This window comes from Dicentrarchus labrax, unplaced genomic scaffold (assembly GCF_905237075.1).
Source record: "Dicentrarchus labrax unplaced genomic scaffold, dlabrax2021, whole genome shotgun sequence".
Classification (NCBI taxonomy): domain Eukaryota; kingdom Metazoa; phylum Chordata; class Actinopteri; family Moronidae; genus Dicentrarchus; species Dicentrarchus labrax.
The window spans coordinates 15,199,605-15,216,337 of record NW_026136720.1 but is presented as its reverse complement, the minus strand read 5'-3'; the positions used below and the strand labels follow the sequence as shown (position 1 = coordinate 15,216,337).

The 16,733-nt window shown below is 39.9% G+C and overlaps 3 protein-coding genes across 3 annotated transcripts in view; all 3 read left to right on the top strand.

Moving 5' to 3' along the window:
- Window positions 1-58: 58 nt before the first annotated feature.
- On the top strand, window positions 59-1,693 carry LOC127353923 (mucin-2; the record flags this gene model as incomplete). Its single annotated transcript, XM_051383530.1, has 1 exon — window positions 59-1,693. A coding segment is annotated over one exon (1,635 nt), but the record flags the coding sequence as incomplete, so codon positions are not given.
- Window positions 1,694-3,284: 1,591 nt separating this feature from the next.
- On the top strand, window positions 3,285-8,906 carry LOC127352368 (intestinal mucin-like protein). The gene is made up of 19 exons (XM_051380681.1): window positions 3,285-3,650; window positions 3,764-3,924; window positions 4,063-4,237; window positions 4,358-4,605; window positions 4,735-4,918; window positions 5,011-5,221; window positions 5,337-5,512; window positions 5,657-5,726; window positions 6,002-6,102; window positions 6,190-6,221; window positions 6,318-6,495; window positions 6,601-6,705; window positions 6,791-6,831; window positions 6,979-7,101; window positions 7,234-7,332; window positions 7,471-7,599; window positions 7,692-7,731; window positions 7,811-7,934; window positions 8,557-8,906. Exons 2-19 carry the CDS (start codon window positions 3,814-3,816, stop codon window positions 8,765-8,767), a joined length of 2,358 nt encoding a protein of 785 aa, XP_051236641.1. The 5' UTR covers window positions 3,285-3,650; window positions 3,764-3,813; the 3' UTR covers window positions 8,768-8,906.
- Window positions 8,907-16,436: 7,530 nt separating this feature from the next.
- LOC127352358 (mucin-2) overlaps window positions 16,437-16,733 on the top strand; it is a 28,874-nt gene continuing 28,577 nt past the window's right edge. Inside the window, exon 1 of the mRNA XM_051380641.1 lies at window positions 16,437-16,563. Coding sequence (XP_051236601.1) covers window positions 16,479-16,563 — 85 coding nt within the window. The 5' untranslated portion in view covers window positions 16,437-16,478. The remainder of the gene's footprint in view (window positions 16,564-16,733) is intronic.

Sequence of the window (16,733 nt, the reverse complement as noted above, 5' to 3'; positions counted from 1 at the left end):
TACACAACCACCTGAAACTACTACTACAACTGAAGCACCAACTTCAACTACAAGGTCTACACCAACACCTGAACCTACTACTACAACTGAAGCACCAACCACAACCACACAATCTACACCACCACCTAAACCTACTACTACAACTGAAGCACCAACCACAACCACACAATCTACACCACCACCTAAACCTACTACTACAACTGAAGCACCAACCACAACCACACAATCTACAACAGCACCACCTGAACCTACTACTACAACTGAAGCACCAACCACAACCACAAAGTCTACAACAACACCACCTGAACTTACTACTACAACTGAAGCACCAACCACAACCACACAATCTACAACAGCACCACCTAAACCTACTACCACAACTGAAGCACCAACCACAACCACACAATCTACAACAGCACCACCACCTGAACCTACTACTACAACTGAAGCACCAACCACAACCACACAAGCTACAACACCACCACCTGAACCTACTACTACAACTGAAGCACCAACCACAACCACAGAGTCTACAACACCACCACCTAAACCTACTACTACAACTGAAGCACCAACCACAACCACACAATCTACACCACCACCTGAACCTACTACTACAACTGAAGCACCAACCACAACCACAGAGTCTACAACAGCACCACCTAAACCTACTACTACAACTGAAGCACCAACCACAACCACACAATCTACACCACCACCTGAACCTACTACTACAACTGAAGCACCAACCACAACCACAAAGTCTACAACAGCACCACCTGAACCTACTACTACAACTGAAGCACCAACCACAACCACACAATCTACAACAGCACCACCTGAACTTACTACTACAACTGAAGCACCAACCACAACAACACAATCTACAACAGCACCACCACCTGAACCTACTACTACAACTGAAGCACCAACCACAACCACACAATCTACAACAGCGCCACCTGAACCTACTACTACAACTGAAGCACCAACCACAACCACACAATCTACAACAGCACCACCTGAACTTACTACTACAACTGAAGCACCAACCACAACCACACAATCTACACCACCACCTAAACCTACTACTACAACTGAAGCACCAACCACAACCACACAATCTACAACAGCACCACCACCTGAACCTACTACTACAACTGAAGCACCAACCACAACCACACAATCTACAACAGCACCACCACCTGAACCTACTACTACAACTGAAGCACCAACCACAACCACACAATCTACAACAGCGCCACCTAAACCTACTACTACAACTGAAGCACCAACCACAACCACACAATCTACAACAGCACCACCTGAACTTACTACTACAACTGAAGCACCAACTACAACCACACAATCTACACCACCACCTAAACCTACTACTACAACTGAAGCACCAACCACAACCACACAATCTACAACAGCACCACCACCTGAACCTACTACTACAACTGAAGCACCAACCACAACCACACAATCTACAACAGCACCACCACCTGAACCTACTACTACAACTGAAGCACCAACCACAACCACAGAGTCTACAACAGCACCACCACCTGAACCTACTACTACAACTGAAGCACCAACCACAACCACACAATCTACAGCACCACCACCTGAACCTACTACTACAACTGAAGCACCAACCACACAATCTACAACAGCGCCACCTAAACCTACTACTACAACTAAAGCACCAACCACAACCACACAATCTACACCACCACCTGAACCTACTACTACAACTGAAGCACCAACCACAACCACACAATCTACAACAGCACCACCTGAACCTACTACTACAACTGAAGCACCAACCACAACCACAAAGTCTACAACAGCACCACCTGAACCTACTACTACAACTGAAGCACCAACCACAACCACACAATCTACAACAGCGCCACCTAAACCTACTACTACAACTGAAGCACCAACCACAACCACACAATCTACACCACCACCTAAACCTACTACTACAACTGAAGCACCAACCACAACCACACAATCTACAACAGCACCACCACCTGAACCTACTACGACAACTGAAGCACCAACCACAACCACACAATCTACAACAGCACCACCACCTGAACCTACTACTACAACTGAAGCACCAACCACAACCACAGAGTCTACAACAGCACCACCACCTGAACCTACTACTACAACTGAAGCACCAACCACAACCACACAATCTACAACAGCACCACCACCTGAACCTACTACTACAACTGAAGCACCAACCACAACCACACAATCTACAACAGCACCACCTCCTGAACCTACTACTACAACTGAAGCACCAACCACAACCACACAATCTACAACACCACCACCTAAACCTACTTCTACAACTGAAGCACCAACCACAACCACACAATCTACAACAGCACCACCTGAACCTACTACTACAACTGAAGCACCAAACACAACCACACAATCTACACCACCACCTAAACCTACAACTACAACTGAAGCACCAACCACAACCACACAATCTACAACAGCACCACCACCTGAACCTACTACTACAACTGAAGCACCAACCACAACCACACAATCTACACCACCACCTAAACCTACAACTACAACTGAAGGACCAACTACAACCACACAATCTACACCACCACCTGAAACTACTACTACAACTGAAGCACCAACCACAACCACACAATCTACAGCACCACCTAAACCTACTACTACAACTGAAGCACCAACCACAACCACACAATCTACAACAGCACCACCTAAACCTACTACTACAACTGAAGCACCAACCACAACCACACAATCTACAACAGCACCACCTAAACCTACTACTACAACTGAAGCACCAACCACAACCACACAATCTACACCACCACCTAAACCTACTACTACAACTGAAGCACCAACCACAACCACACAATCTACAACAGCACCACCACCTGAACCTACTACTACAACTGAAGCACCAACCACAACCACACAATCTACACCACCACCTAAACCTACTACTACAACTGAAGCACCAACCACAACCACACAATCTACAACAGCACCACCACCTGAACCTACTACTACAACTGAAGCACCAACCACAACCACACAATCTACAACAGCACCACCACCTGAACCTACTACTACAACTGAAGCACCAACCACAATCACAGAGTCTACAACAGCACCACCACCTGAACCTACTACTACAACTGAAGCACCAACCACAACCACACAATCTACAACAGCACCACCTAAACCTACTACTACAACTGAAGCACCAACCACAACCACACAATCTACAACTGCACCACCTGAACCTTCTACTACAACTGAAGCACCAACTACAACCACAAAACCTACAACCCCACCAACTGAACCTACTACAACAACTGAAGCACCAACCACAACCACAAAACCTACAGCCCCACCAACTGAACCTACTACTACAACTGAAGGGCCAACCACTGTTTCCACAACTTCAACATCAGTAGAAGTTGAAACTGGTCCCACAGAGCTTCCCCCAACGCAACCATCAACTGGACAAGTTATCAGCAACCTTACAACACCTGAAACTACGCCAACAACAGTAGTCACGGCGAGTGCCACTACAGAATGCTTCTGTATAGTTAATGGCAAGCATTATAGGCCTGGTAAGAAAGGAATTACATCAATTATGTCTTTGACATTGACAAGCTACTGTATATGCTTCTTTTTAAGGTTTACCATAGTTTAATTCACTCTTAATCTTTTTTCTCATCTTTAGGGCAGTTCATATTTGACAAGGAACACATTGGGTCAGGTGTATGTCTCACAATGATATGTTCTGACATTTGTGAAATTCGCAACAAGACTGAAGATTGTTGGTCCACACCTGCCCCAACAACGAAACCTTCTGTACCTACTTGCCCTGAATGGAATGTAACAGTAAGGATCTTTATGTATCTAGCACATTACATATATTATGTTATTCTCTGGAAACATAAGGAAAACAAGCTTTCTTGAAATTTTGGCAAAATACTAAAAAGTACTACTGATTTTCCCAATTGTTTCTCTTTACATCAGCAAAATGAGACCTTCTACTTGTGCAACTGCACCATGGCCAGATGCATTGAGAACAATACAATTGAAATAATTCCATATGAATGTCCACCCCTTGAGAACATCACTTGTACCAATGGAAAGAAACCAGTTCTTGTGTATGATTCCTACCACTGCTGCCAACATTATGCTTGTGACTGTAAGCCGTTCTGTCGTTCAGAGTCTCATTGCAACTATCAACTTTTCTCTCTCCAGAATGACTGACCCCACTGTTAAATTCATTTTAAATGTTGAACCTTTTTTTGTTCTCTCTTTTCAGGTGTATGTGAAGGCTGGGGAGATCCTCATTACATCACATTTGATGGATTGTACTACAGTTATCAAGGAAACTGTACTTATGTCTTGTTTGAAGAGAGATTACCAATTTATAACTTGAAAATTTATATTGACAATGTCTATTGTGATCCCACTGAAGATGTGTCTTGTCCACGATCAATAATTATTTCATATGGATTGCAAGTTATCACCCTCATGAATCATAACCTTATTGGAGCAGCCCAGTTAGAGGTATATATGAATATGAAACAATTATTATAAATTCATATACTTCAAGTATATTATCACTGTCAGTATGATTAGTATATAGTGTACTGTATATTTTCTTGTCACATTGTGTATTTACTTTTTTCCCTATAGGCACTAAAAGATGGAGTCCGTTTGAGGCTACCTTATTCAAAAGGCGGTGTTAAGGTCTTGGATTCTGGCATTAACTTGATTTTGGAGATCCCTCATCTAAAAGTGGTCATTACATTTGGAATCACTGGCTTTAGTGTCACCCTTCCATATCAACACTTTGGCAAAAACACACAGGGCCATTGTGGTGAGAACATCTCTCTCTCCAGTGGCCATATTGTTAAATAATTTAACTGACATTAGATGGTAATATTAACTGCTTTGTGACTCTGCTGTCAGGAACATGCAATAACAACCAGGAGGATGACTGCATGTTGCCTGGAGGCCAGCTGGTGGGAAATTGTGCTGTGATGGCTGACTATTGGCCTGCAAAACACATTTACCAACCCAACTGCGAGATACCATCTGTACTGCCCACCAGTCCACCTGAACCTCCACCAACCTTTGTTCCATGCAGTCCCGACTCCATGTGTGATATGCTTAAGAGCAGGTAGACATTATATAATCCACTGTAGTAACATATTCATCCCCATAACTTTGACATACTGCACTTCAGACACAGTCACTTTTTTATTTGTGTTTTTGTTTGTGTTTGACTTTCACAGTGTATTTGCAGAATGCCATCCCTTTGTCTCTCCTGACAAATTCTACCAAGGTTGTGTTTTTGATAGCTGCCATGTTTCCAACCCAGTAGTAGAGTGCACAAGTTTGCAGACTTATGCTGCTGCCTGTGCTCAGGCTGGAGTTTGTCTTCACTGGAGGAACCACACCAAACTGTGTGGTAACCAAACCCTCATTATTTTACTGTATAGGCTGGGAACTCATTTGTTTTACTATTGTTGCACATTTTACAGACTGCTGCACATATTATAAACTTTAGGTTGACAGTATGTATTTTTTGAAAAAAACCTTTCTTCACTAACAGCAATTGACTGCCCATCAAACAAAGTTTACAAGCCATGTGGTCCTGTAGAACAACCGACCTGTGAAGACAAGTAAGTTTCAACAAAAAGTGTATTCTTTTTACAGTTCTCTGTGCACTATAGCATTTCCTGAGTCCAGGATCATAATTAATTGGGGCATTAAATATATATTTTTAATAGCAAAGCGGCAAAAGAAGTGTATTAAAATACCCTGTTTGGTAACACTTTATAATGAGTACACACTATTAAGCATTAGTTAAGCATGAATAAATACTGAATTCATCATTTATAACGCATGAAGAAATAACATAAACTAACTGTTCTTTCTTGACGATTCAACATTACAGTCCTAATGAACCATCGATGACCTACACTACCGAGGGCTGCTTTTGTCCTGAGGGAATGAAACTCTTCAACAAAGAGTCTGGTATATGTGTTGATAAGTGTGGTAAGTGTGGTGTACATCTTCAGGTCTTATCATTGAGCTGAATATATGGTATCAGTTGTGCCTACAGAGTTGCTAATTTCTCAACAGGATGTCTTGATCCTGAGGGCATTCCTCGTGAGGTAAGCCAAGTTTTCTGCTCATGTTCACTGCTATCCTGACATGTGTTGTTTACTTGCAAGAGACAACCAAGTCATTGCTGTGGTTTATTCTTTCAGTTTAATGAGATGTTTGAGTACAAATGCCAAAATTGCATCTGTGAGGAGTCCACCAAGACTGTGACATGCAAGCCGAAGGTGTGCCCAACACCACCTCTAACAAACTGCACTGGTCCAGGGTTTGTGCTTGTCAACCAAACTAATCCATCAGACCGCTGCTGTACTACCTTTGTTTGCAGTAAGATGCTTCGCTTTGATGCACATTTGTTGAAAACTATGCATTGATAACAATTCTTGAGGATGGCTCATATCTAAAATTATCACCATTTTATCATCTTCAAAGAATGTCAAAGCAACGCTTGCCCATACAGCAACATGAACTGTCCGGTTGGATATATACCAGTTGTCAGTGTCCCTGAGGGAAAATGCTGTCCAGAACATAAATGTGGTGAGTTCATTCATTTTAATTTATATCAAACCTAATGACAACAATGGCACTTTAACGTAATTTCCACTCTTTTACTCTTTTCTAGAGCCTAAAAGAGTTTGTGTCCACAAGAATGTGGAATACCAGGTAAATAAGAAATGGAAATGTGATGATGATTTGTCACATAATTTATTAATATATCACTTTTGTCATGTAAAGATTTCTGCTGCACTGCTACAGTTTTGTATATCTGAAAACAGAAGTATGAATACATTTCTTCTTTTATTTTACTAGCCTGGTTCTTTAGTTCCTGGGAATGTTTGTCAGGATTGTACCTGTACAAATAAGGTCGACCCCAGTAATGGCCTATTCCAGATATCTTGTGAGTTTCAGCAATGTCAAGAAAACTGTGACATGGTAAGAGAAATTATACCTGTTATACTAGCAACATGCAGTACATACAATGCAGTGTTTTCATCAGAATATGTTGACTGGGAGAGTGAACCTGTAAAACTGCACTTGGCAACTTAACTCCCCCCTTTCTCTCAGGGATATCAATACATGCAAACTAATTTTGATGAATGCTGTGGGAAGTGTGTACAGACACACTGTGTCCTCAATGTTAATGGTACCAAGCAGCTCTTGGAGGTACGTTGGATCATTTATGTTGGCACACATGTTCATGTTTAATAAGCCTGAAGGACCTCAGTATTTTGATGTTGGTGTGTATCCCGGCTAATGTGTGTGTGTGTGTGTGTGTGTGTGTACGTCCATTTCACTCTCCAGCTAGGACACACCTGGTCACCACCTGAGAGTAAGTGTGAGCATCACACCTGTATTAAGACCGGTGAGATTTTAGTAACAGTCAGTTCACATATTGTCTGCCCGCCATTCCAGCAGAGCAACTGCCAACCTGTAAGTACACCTCCAACAAATTACTTTACTGTGTCTTTGAGAACTAGAGTTAAAACAAAACTTTTTATGATGTTGTATATTTTCCTCCATAGGACACAATTCAGACTGCAGCAAATGGCTGTTGTAAAATATGTGAGTATGAAATTTTCTTTACTTTTGGGTAGACTGTACTTAATTGAAAAGAAGCTAATTGCATGTTTCTTTTAAATAGGTGTGGAGAGGGAGAAGGGCTGCAAGGTACTATCCATGAAAACCCGCATTACACACAAGAACTGTCAGTCTTACCAGGAGATCGAAATGCCGTATTGTGAAGGATCCTGCAACACTTTCACCAAGTAAGTAAGATATTTCAATCAGGACAAGTGAGACAAGTGAATGATAATTGTATTTAGTATAACATACATGAGATGATTAAATCTTGACTGAAAGTCTAAGCTTAGACTCTACAGGGAGATTTTTGTGATTGAGGGGCGTATGCCCTGAGCAGCACCAGTCCAGACACTGTTGGTGGTGGGTGATGACTCTGCTGAGGCTGATAGGCTGATAGATAATGAAGTTGATGAATCTGCAAAGACTGGGCGGTATTAGGGAGAGCACATCAATGGCAGCGTGAATGTACTGAAGTCAGAGAGAGAGAATAATATTTAAAAAGACAGCAGCAAGATGATAAAAATGATAAAAATGCAAGTGTATCGCTGTGCTATTGGATAGATGAGAACAGCTATTCTCTCAATGGACAGTCCCAGTTAATGACAGCAAGGAAATATGCACAAGAGGAGTGAATGTGAGGATGGAAAGAGAACTTAACTACAGGCCTCTATGCCGAAGAATACTCTTCCTGACTGAACTTTTGCTATATCTTCATTTCTCAAAAGTCACAAACCTGTTAGTTAATAAATATAAACATGTGAAGGTATAATGTGTGCAGATTTTGAGTGCAGCCTCTGCTTTCATCAGGTACTCTGAAGCAGCAGCTTCTGTGCTGCATTCTTGCTCCTGCTGTAAGGAGACACGCACCAGCAATCGCACTGTTGACTTGCACTGCTTGAATGGAGATGTGGTTCCCTACACATACACCCATGTGGAGGAGTGCGGCTGTGGGGACACAGACTGCACCAGACCGGCTGGACAACCTGCTCGCAGGAGGCGAAGCTTCACACTGGTGTGATAAAGAAATATGTAACATTAATGGATGTGGGATGTAAATGTTTCTTCCCACATTGTCTTATCAATCATTACATCTCTTACAAAGTAATTACCATTGTAAAGAGATTATTTATCAATTCAAATAAAAATATGCAACTCTGTTTATGTCTCATCTCTTCTATTGTCTTGTTTGTGCCAATCCAGCTTTTATTGTTGTTTTCTTACTGTATCGTAATGGTAAAATACATTTACTGTTAATTTTACACAAACCCAGAAGATAGATCTTATGTGGTTCTTCACAATGAAAGGAAAGTATACCACATATCATTTCATATAAAACACGTTTGGAAAACTGAACAATAGAACTAAATCCAGCAGGATCTTGACTGCTTTTGTTGGAGTAGACAGGATAGAGAGTAGACAGGATAGAGAGTAGACAGGATAGAGAGTAGGTACAGAGGGGGAGATAACCTGAATCAGCCCACACGTGTCATCATGAGAGTGCTGTCTAAGGTGCTGAAGTCGCAAGGGGTTGTAGGAACCAAGTGTCTTATCCTCTTGTATCAGAGTAATGTCAGCCTACCAAGGGGAAAAAACATATTCATATGCCTTTTGACCATAAGACTACACCAAAACACCAAAGCATAATGACAACAATTCGGGTGTTTACTTTGTATCAGACAGCTGTGAAGAAGCCAAAGTCAAGATGAGGTGGGTGTGTTTGTTGATTGTCCTATAACTTTAGTCTGAATCAGACGCACTTATGATAGATTACACAACTTTTTCTAATGTTGTCGAAGTGATGCAGAAGTCTAAGGATGTCCTAAAATGTAGACCTTACTGTCGTACAAATGTAATTATTAAATAAGCTTTCTTGGAATACATGTCAATCAAATACATATCAAAATATTAGATTTTGACAATAAAACTACAAAAATAGGTAAATTATCACAAGAAAACAAATAATTTAAACATTACAATCCATTAGAACATATATACAGTTGGAATGTGGTAAATATCAAATGGCACTGCTGAATATACAGTATACAGATGAATACAGAAAAATAGAAACATATATAATTAATAATTATAATTAATAATTAATTAATTAATTGAATTACAGGAACAGTTTATCTTCCTTCATTGTTCAAGCCACTCTCCATTGTTAATTAAACACCTGATTAGAACTTGAACCTGTCAATTGTCTCATTCCATCTTTCCCAATTCCAATTGTATGTTACTGCTCTCCAAATCGAGCTGGGTCGTAACAATACATTACAGACCTTTCAAATTCATCTTGCACTCCCTCTGCTGGGTCTACATAAACACAACACAAATCACCACCAAAGCTTCAGGTCAAGGTGTTCTTCTAAAACAACAAACTTAATGCAAATAAACATAACACACACACATTGTGCAAATAAATTTATACTCATCTCCCTGCACTGTGGAGTAGCCATGCGCTCCAAACTGCAAACTAACCAGGTCTTAGCCTTACGAACTTTGTCCACAATGATATTTAAATAGAGCACACAAATAATTAGCAGTCATTGTAATAATTTTTATTAATCACTCCAACTGGTGGGAGGATTATACAGACTGTCTCCAGCAAAATGCTGGAAATGCTATATCCTAAAGTCTATTTACTCATTGTTTTGTCTGAGGTGGACTATAAAATTACATTGCTATCCAAATGTACTTATGTATTCCTTGTACTCAAATAACTACTCACGTTGGAGCTCCTCCAAGAGCAAACATGGCATCGGACCTCTCCCACAGGTAGACAGCTGCAAGATGGGGAAGTTCTATTTCTCCGTGACAACATGCATTGTGTTTATTCAAGGAGGAGAGTCGATGCGCCAAATTACCATGTACCAGTTTTGATTAGAGACAGGGCTGTTTGAATTGTTGTAATAAGTATTGACATGATACTATTTAACTTCCAACATGTCTTTTCATTCTTGGAAACGACACAGAGGTGGTTTCACACTTTATAGGGCACTCATTGAAATACTAACCCTGGAGTGTTATTGGTGGATATAAGAAGACATTTTTTCTTTTTTGACTTCTTTAAAAAGTTTCAGTTTTAGGCTGCAAATCAAAGTCAATGATGTCTAGGTGGGCTGGCACAACAACAATTGTGCTGCAGTATTTTTTTAGTAGTATTTCTTATATATAGATTTCATGCTCCTAGTTAAACAAATATTTAAAAAATGATGCACAGACATGGCATCCAGTCTTAGCTTCTCCAATGTGTTTAAATGCATTTTATTTTTTTCAGTTTGTGATGCAAAGATGATCATTCCCAGACTAATTGTGAATCACATCGCAATCCCAATATCTGTCAAAATATTCGCAATATGATGTTTTTACCATATTGTGCAGCCCTGGTTATTATTAGGTTCAGGCTACTGTGTTTTACAGATATTTACAGAGTCAAGGCATGCCTTTCTGTTTGCTATGTGTCAGCGCAAAGCTTTATGTTTTCATGGAAGTGTGCAAAGACAACACTGCATGACCTGTTACAACACACAAAAGCAAACTTCTTTGACATGCTTTATCAACAAAACTAACATTGTATTAGTTCTTTTTCAAGCAGCTGACGTCACTTGTGGCAAATAAATACTTGTTACAGTACATGACCATATAAGACAGTGTGGCTTATGCTTTCAAGAAATTTTCATTAGATTTTTTTTTTATCCATTTAAAAGTGGTCAATTTATCTATAAACAGATCTTTGGGCCATATCTAGAAGCCTATGATCTGGCTGTAGTGGACACAGGGTTTAAGCTGGTGTGCCAGATCCAAACATTACATTACCCTTTGTTTTACTTTCATTTTACTGACAATTTGGGCCATATCTCTCTTAAATCAGCTTAAATTGCCAACAAAGGATATGGTTTATTCCAGGTTCAATGCAGATTTGGATCAAACAGATGGTCTGGTTCAGACCTTAGCTGAAAAATAATTGAACTGATGAACTGAAACAAATGAGAAGTGCAGTAATCAAGGTTGTTCTTTCAACTTGTGTGCTAAGTTATATAATTTACAAGAAGTATAGGTGGGTTTCAGTTAGCCAGTAGTTTTTGCAATTGGTTGTACCCTACCGGCGGGGCTCAGGGCGCTCTAACCCGTGGTTCACGCAGCCCGCATCTGTGTGCGTGAAGGAATGTCTTGATTTTTATCTCGCCACCCATGTTAACAGATTAAAGCAGTCACACTGCTTCAGCAACTCTTCACTCGAGAGTCAAGGCCTATTTGTTTCTGTGAGCCGCACGTCTCCCACCAAAAGAGTATAGTGAAAAGGATCTGTTGGTAGTCATATCCACATACTTCAGTACAGTTTAAACTTCCCTTACAAAGTAAAAGCCCTGTAGTAAACGTTTATGTAACACAACTTCACTTGTAAAAGAATTTCTGGAAGTGAACTGGTTGAAGGGCAGTATCTTTCCACGGCGCTCTCTCTCGTGTTCTCATGCTCTCCCTCTGTCTTGGGTAAACAAACTACACGTAACTGCTTCCTGGTTAACAATCTTCACTTTTACATTTAAACTACATATATATGGCACTGTAATATTTCATGGACATTATACAAGAAAAAGTATGTGGAAACATAGGCTGGCAGCAGCGGCAGTAAACACCACACACTGCTCGGGCGGCCTATATGAACGAGCCGTCACCCAGGAGTATTGCTTCATTAGCCACCCTGTACAGGGGCATGTTGGTGGAGGACATCTGCCTGATAGTGTCCTGGTCCTTTGTGTCCACTTTTGTTTAGTTTTATTGCATGCTTGTAGCATGAGCTAACCATTAAGTCCTTCCAGACCCCTCAGCGCTTATAATGTGAGGGCCCCACACTATCTGTAATAATTGTTATTCGCAAGCCTTTAGTCAGACTTTTTACCACACTGTTACATAATGTTTTAGAGGTATAGGCTTGGAAATGCCTCTCGCTGTAATAAGACATAAATGACTTAGTCATTTTTTTATTTTTCAAATATTGTAGTTATGTGCGAATGAAGAAAGTGCAAATGGAGACAGAGTGTGTAACACTTTCTTTCTACTCTTAAGTCTGCTTTCAGTGATCAGCACCTCACAACAACCCTTGGTGTGCGTTACTCTTCTACATTTTATGTAACACGAACATAAACACATCCTCTTTGCATTTGTTAACCTGGTTCTTCAGTACCTGGGAATTTAGTTGAGACTTGCACCTGTACCAAGAGGTGGACCTGAGTTGGACCCCGGAGTTTCAGCAATGTGAAAAAAACTGCAAAAAGGTGAGCAAGATCACAGTATTTCCATACACACTATATATTTTTTAAATAATTTATAAAATGGCACTTAACTCTCCCCTTTCTCTCAGGGATATCAACATGTGGAAACTGATTCAGATGAATGCTGTGTGAAGTGTGTACATTGTGTCTTCAGTATTAATGGTACCAAAAAGCTCTTGACGGTAAGTTGGATCGTCTCTGTTGGCGAGTCGTGACTCCACACGTTGGTGTTTATTAGACGAAAGTATCTCAGTGTTGTGTGTGTCTGTACATCCATTTCACTATCCAGCAAGGACAAACCTGGTCACTGCCTGAGAGTAAGTGTGAACATGACACCTGTGTTAGAGCGGTCACACCTTCATTGACATAATGTCACACATCGTCTGTCTGCTATTCCAGCAGAGCAACTGCCAACCTCTAAGTGTCACCCTCAGTAAATTAATTTGGATTGACTAAACAAATATTGATGTTATACAAAATATTTCTTTGTAAAATAAAGCTAAATTCATTATCCCTTTCGAAGGTAGTTTGAAATGTTGTACATTTTCTTCCCTAGGACAAAATTCAATATACAACAACAACACATACAAACAAATGTGTAACATTAATGTGGGATGTAAATGTTTCTTCCCATATTGTCTTAACAATCATTACATCTCTAACAAACTAATTACCATTGTAGAGAGAGTATTTATCAGTTCAAATAAAAAGATCCAACTCTATCTATGTATTGTACCGTTTAGGCATTTACTGTTATTGTTTATTATTGATAGTTCTTTTTGTGTGAATAATTCCAAGTATACGTAGTAAAATACACCGAACAGCCATAACATTATGACATTATGACCACCCCTGGTGGCACCTTTTTATCAGAACCAGCGTTAACTTTTTTAGCGTCTTTTGGGCAGCCAAGGCTCATTGATGCTCGTTGTGTGGTCCAATCCATGACCCTGTTGCTGGTTAACCTCTTTTCCTTCCTTGGACCACTTTTGATAGGTACTGACCACTGCAGACCAGGAACACCCCAAAAGAGCTGCAGTTTTGGAAATGCTATGACCCAATCGTCTAGTCATCACAATTTGGCCCTTGTCATTAACTTCAAGACTAAATGTTCACTTACTGCCTCATATATCAGACCCACAGACAGGTGCAATGATAACCAGATGCAATGTAATGGCTGATCAGTGTATAATAAATGTATATACAGTTTACTCTCTCATACTAACATTAAAAGTAGAAAACCTTTTTTACTTTTTTTTACTTTTAGTGAAATGCAAAGTACAAATGATGGTGCAGTGCCTCAATGAAAGTGATGGGTACCAGTGTGTATAAATTACAAGCCATGACCAAAGTGTGAACTGTATTAAGGTGTGATTTCCCCTATAGATGTAATAACAAGATAGAAGATAAATAAAAAATAGGTAGTAAGGATCTCGTGTGGTCTTCAGTCTTCACCTTGATTGTATCAGTCTATTTCTGAAGATGCTCCTGTGTTCGGACTGAAGCACGAAGGGGGTGAGAGGTATTGTGCGTGTCGCTCCGGAGTTTGAGCATAATCTTTGTCTCTGGCGCCTGTGATCCTGTTGGTGGAAATAAAAGAAATAGAACAGTAACGCTGGCAATTACGTCACTATTTGACTTTTATTTACATTGTTAATACAGTATGTACTCAACTCAATTTGGGGATTTCCAACTGTCACCTGTGTACACATTTGTTAGATGTTATCCACAAAACAAGGAAGAATTACCTTTGCACTTGACTGTAATAGCTTATCTCTCACTACTTCCTTGGCGAGTGAAATGCAAATGCAAAGTACTTCCTCCTTACTTAGATACATTCATTTTTGTATTATTTGTAGACAGCACTAGTAGGTTTAGTACCATGTAAACCTACTAGTATAAATGTCTATATAAACGTTGTAGAGTTAAGGATCTAGTATTAGGGGGCATTTCTTTGTCTCGTTTAGGCCTAGTTTTTGTGGAGTGGCTTATCAACACAACACAACAGTTAATAATTATATTTGCCATATTTGTTTGAGAGCCTTGCATGTCACAGCTAATAAAACACCATGTCTCAAACTGAGGGAGTTAAACACTTGAAAATAGTTCAAACTAGACCAATAATCAATTTGGGCATGTTAGTGGCAGTAAAACTACAGAGTCTACAGCCATTCTCTGTTAGGTTGTACTGCTAATGTCAACATGTTCACAGTGTTAACACGCTGATGTGTAGCAGGAATAATGGTATAAAGGAATCGTCACCAAAGTCATTAGCATTCATGATTTGGGAAACATGTAACCTTTGTGCCATTTTTCCAGAGGTGGCAAAAGTATAAACCTTGTTTACTCAAGAAAAGTGCAGATACTTGTGTAAAGAAGTACTGATTGAGTTTCTTTACTAAAATAAAAATGTAAAAGGACTCTCTTGGTTTCTCTGAAGGATTTCTATCAGCTGTTTCTATGCAAAGCCTACTGAACCTTAAAATAGGGTCGAGTCTCCCTCTCGGTTTTTATGTCATTACTTTCCACCTCTATATATTTAACTGAGTAGGTGACCACTTTGACCTGTGGATACCACTAGAAGATCATCAAATTCTGTTTATACATCCTCTGGAGACCTTGAATATGTAGTAGTTGTTGCTATGACTCTTGCATAGCTAAAAATCTGAATGGAAAGTGTACTTCAAAAATGATATTGGTCTCAATGACGACACTTTTTTCACTCTATCTAAAGGCAAGTACCTAAATCTAAAAGCACAACAGATGGTTACATTAGATCTTGTGTATTAGAAAATGTTAACGCTCAGTGCACGTGAACAAAGCTACCGGAAAGGAGACATGCTAGACTGTCAGTAAACATTTCAAGTCTTTGGCAAATGTTTGGTCCATGTACGGTCCAGTAATTTATGGATTTACCTGAAGGTTTCACTTCAACCCATTTATTCATAATCTTAGTAGACATGGAGGCACAGCCCACAGCTTAAATTGTTCTGGTTCAGTGAGAAAAGTACACAATTATTGTTTAAGTGTACATACACACTCATCTTCCTCTCATGAAAACCAGGACCTGAATAAAAACTGTTCCTTAATTAAAGCCTGTTGTGCAATGATTCATCATCTGCAACTGTATGGTATTTAAAATATTTCTCTTACTTATAGGATATATGTTCATATTTACCAAAGATTAACATATATAGAGCCAAGGCATGTAGCCTGAGAGTGGTTGATAGGATGCCTCATGACGCAGAGAGATGGAGATATGTGAGTGAGAGAGAAGTGTTGTCACAAGCTTCTTAATGGGTGTGATCATAATGGAGACAAAAACCACAATGGTTGACACCCAAAATTTATCTTTTACCCCTCCTAAACTGCAAACACCCAATGAACTATATTACATGACATTGATGGTGGGGAACCAGTTGGCTTAACCATCCTTCTCAGGACAGAGAGTACTCAATGATCATGAGAACTGACAGGATGCCACTTAAATGGGTGATACAATGGTTCACCCTCTGCATTGGACTCTCTGTTGAGACCACTGGTATGTACATTCAATGGGACACAAAGACTTTATTGTTTTACACTGTCTATTAAGTATTAAGGACCCTATCCTGGGAAGAAAAATTTATAAAATTACCTTGAAGTGTTTCTGTTTTCTTGTTCATATTGGATAATACAAATATGAACAGCTTTGTTTTGCTTTGCACTGAC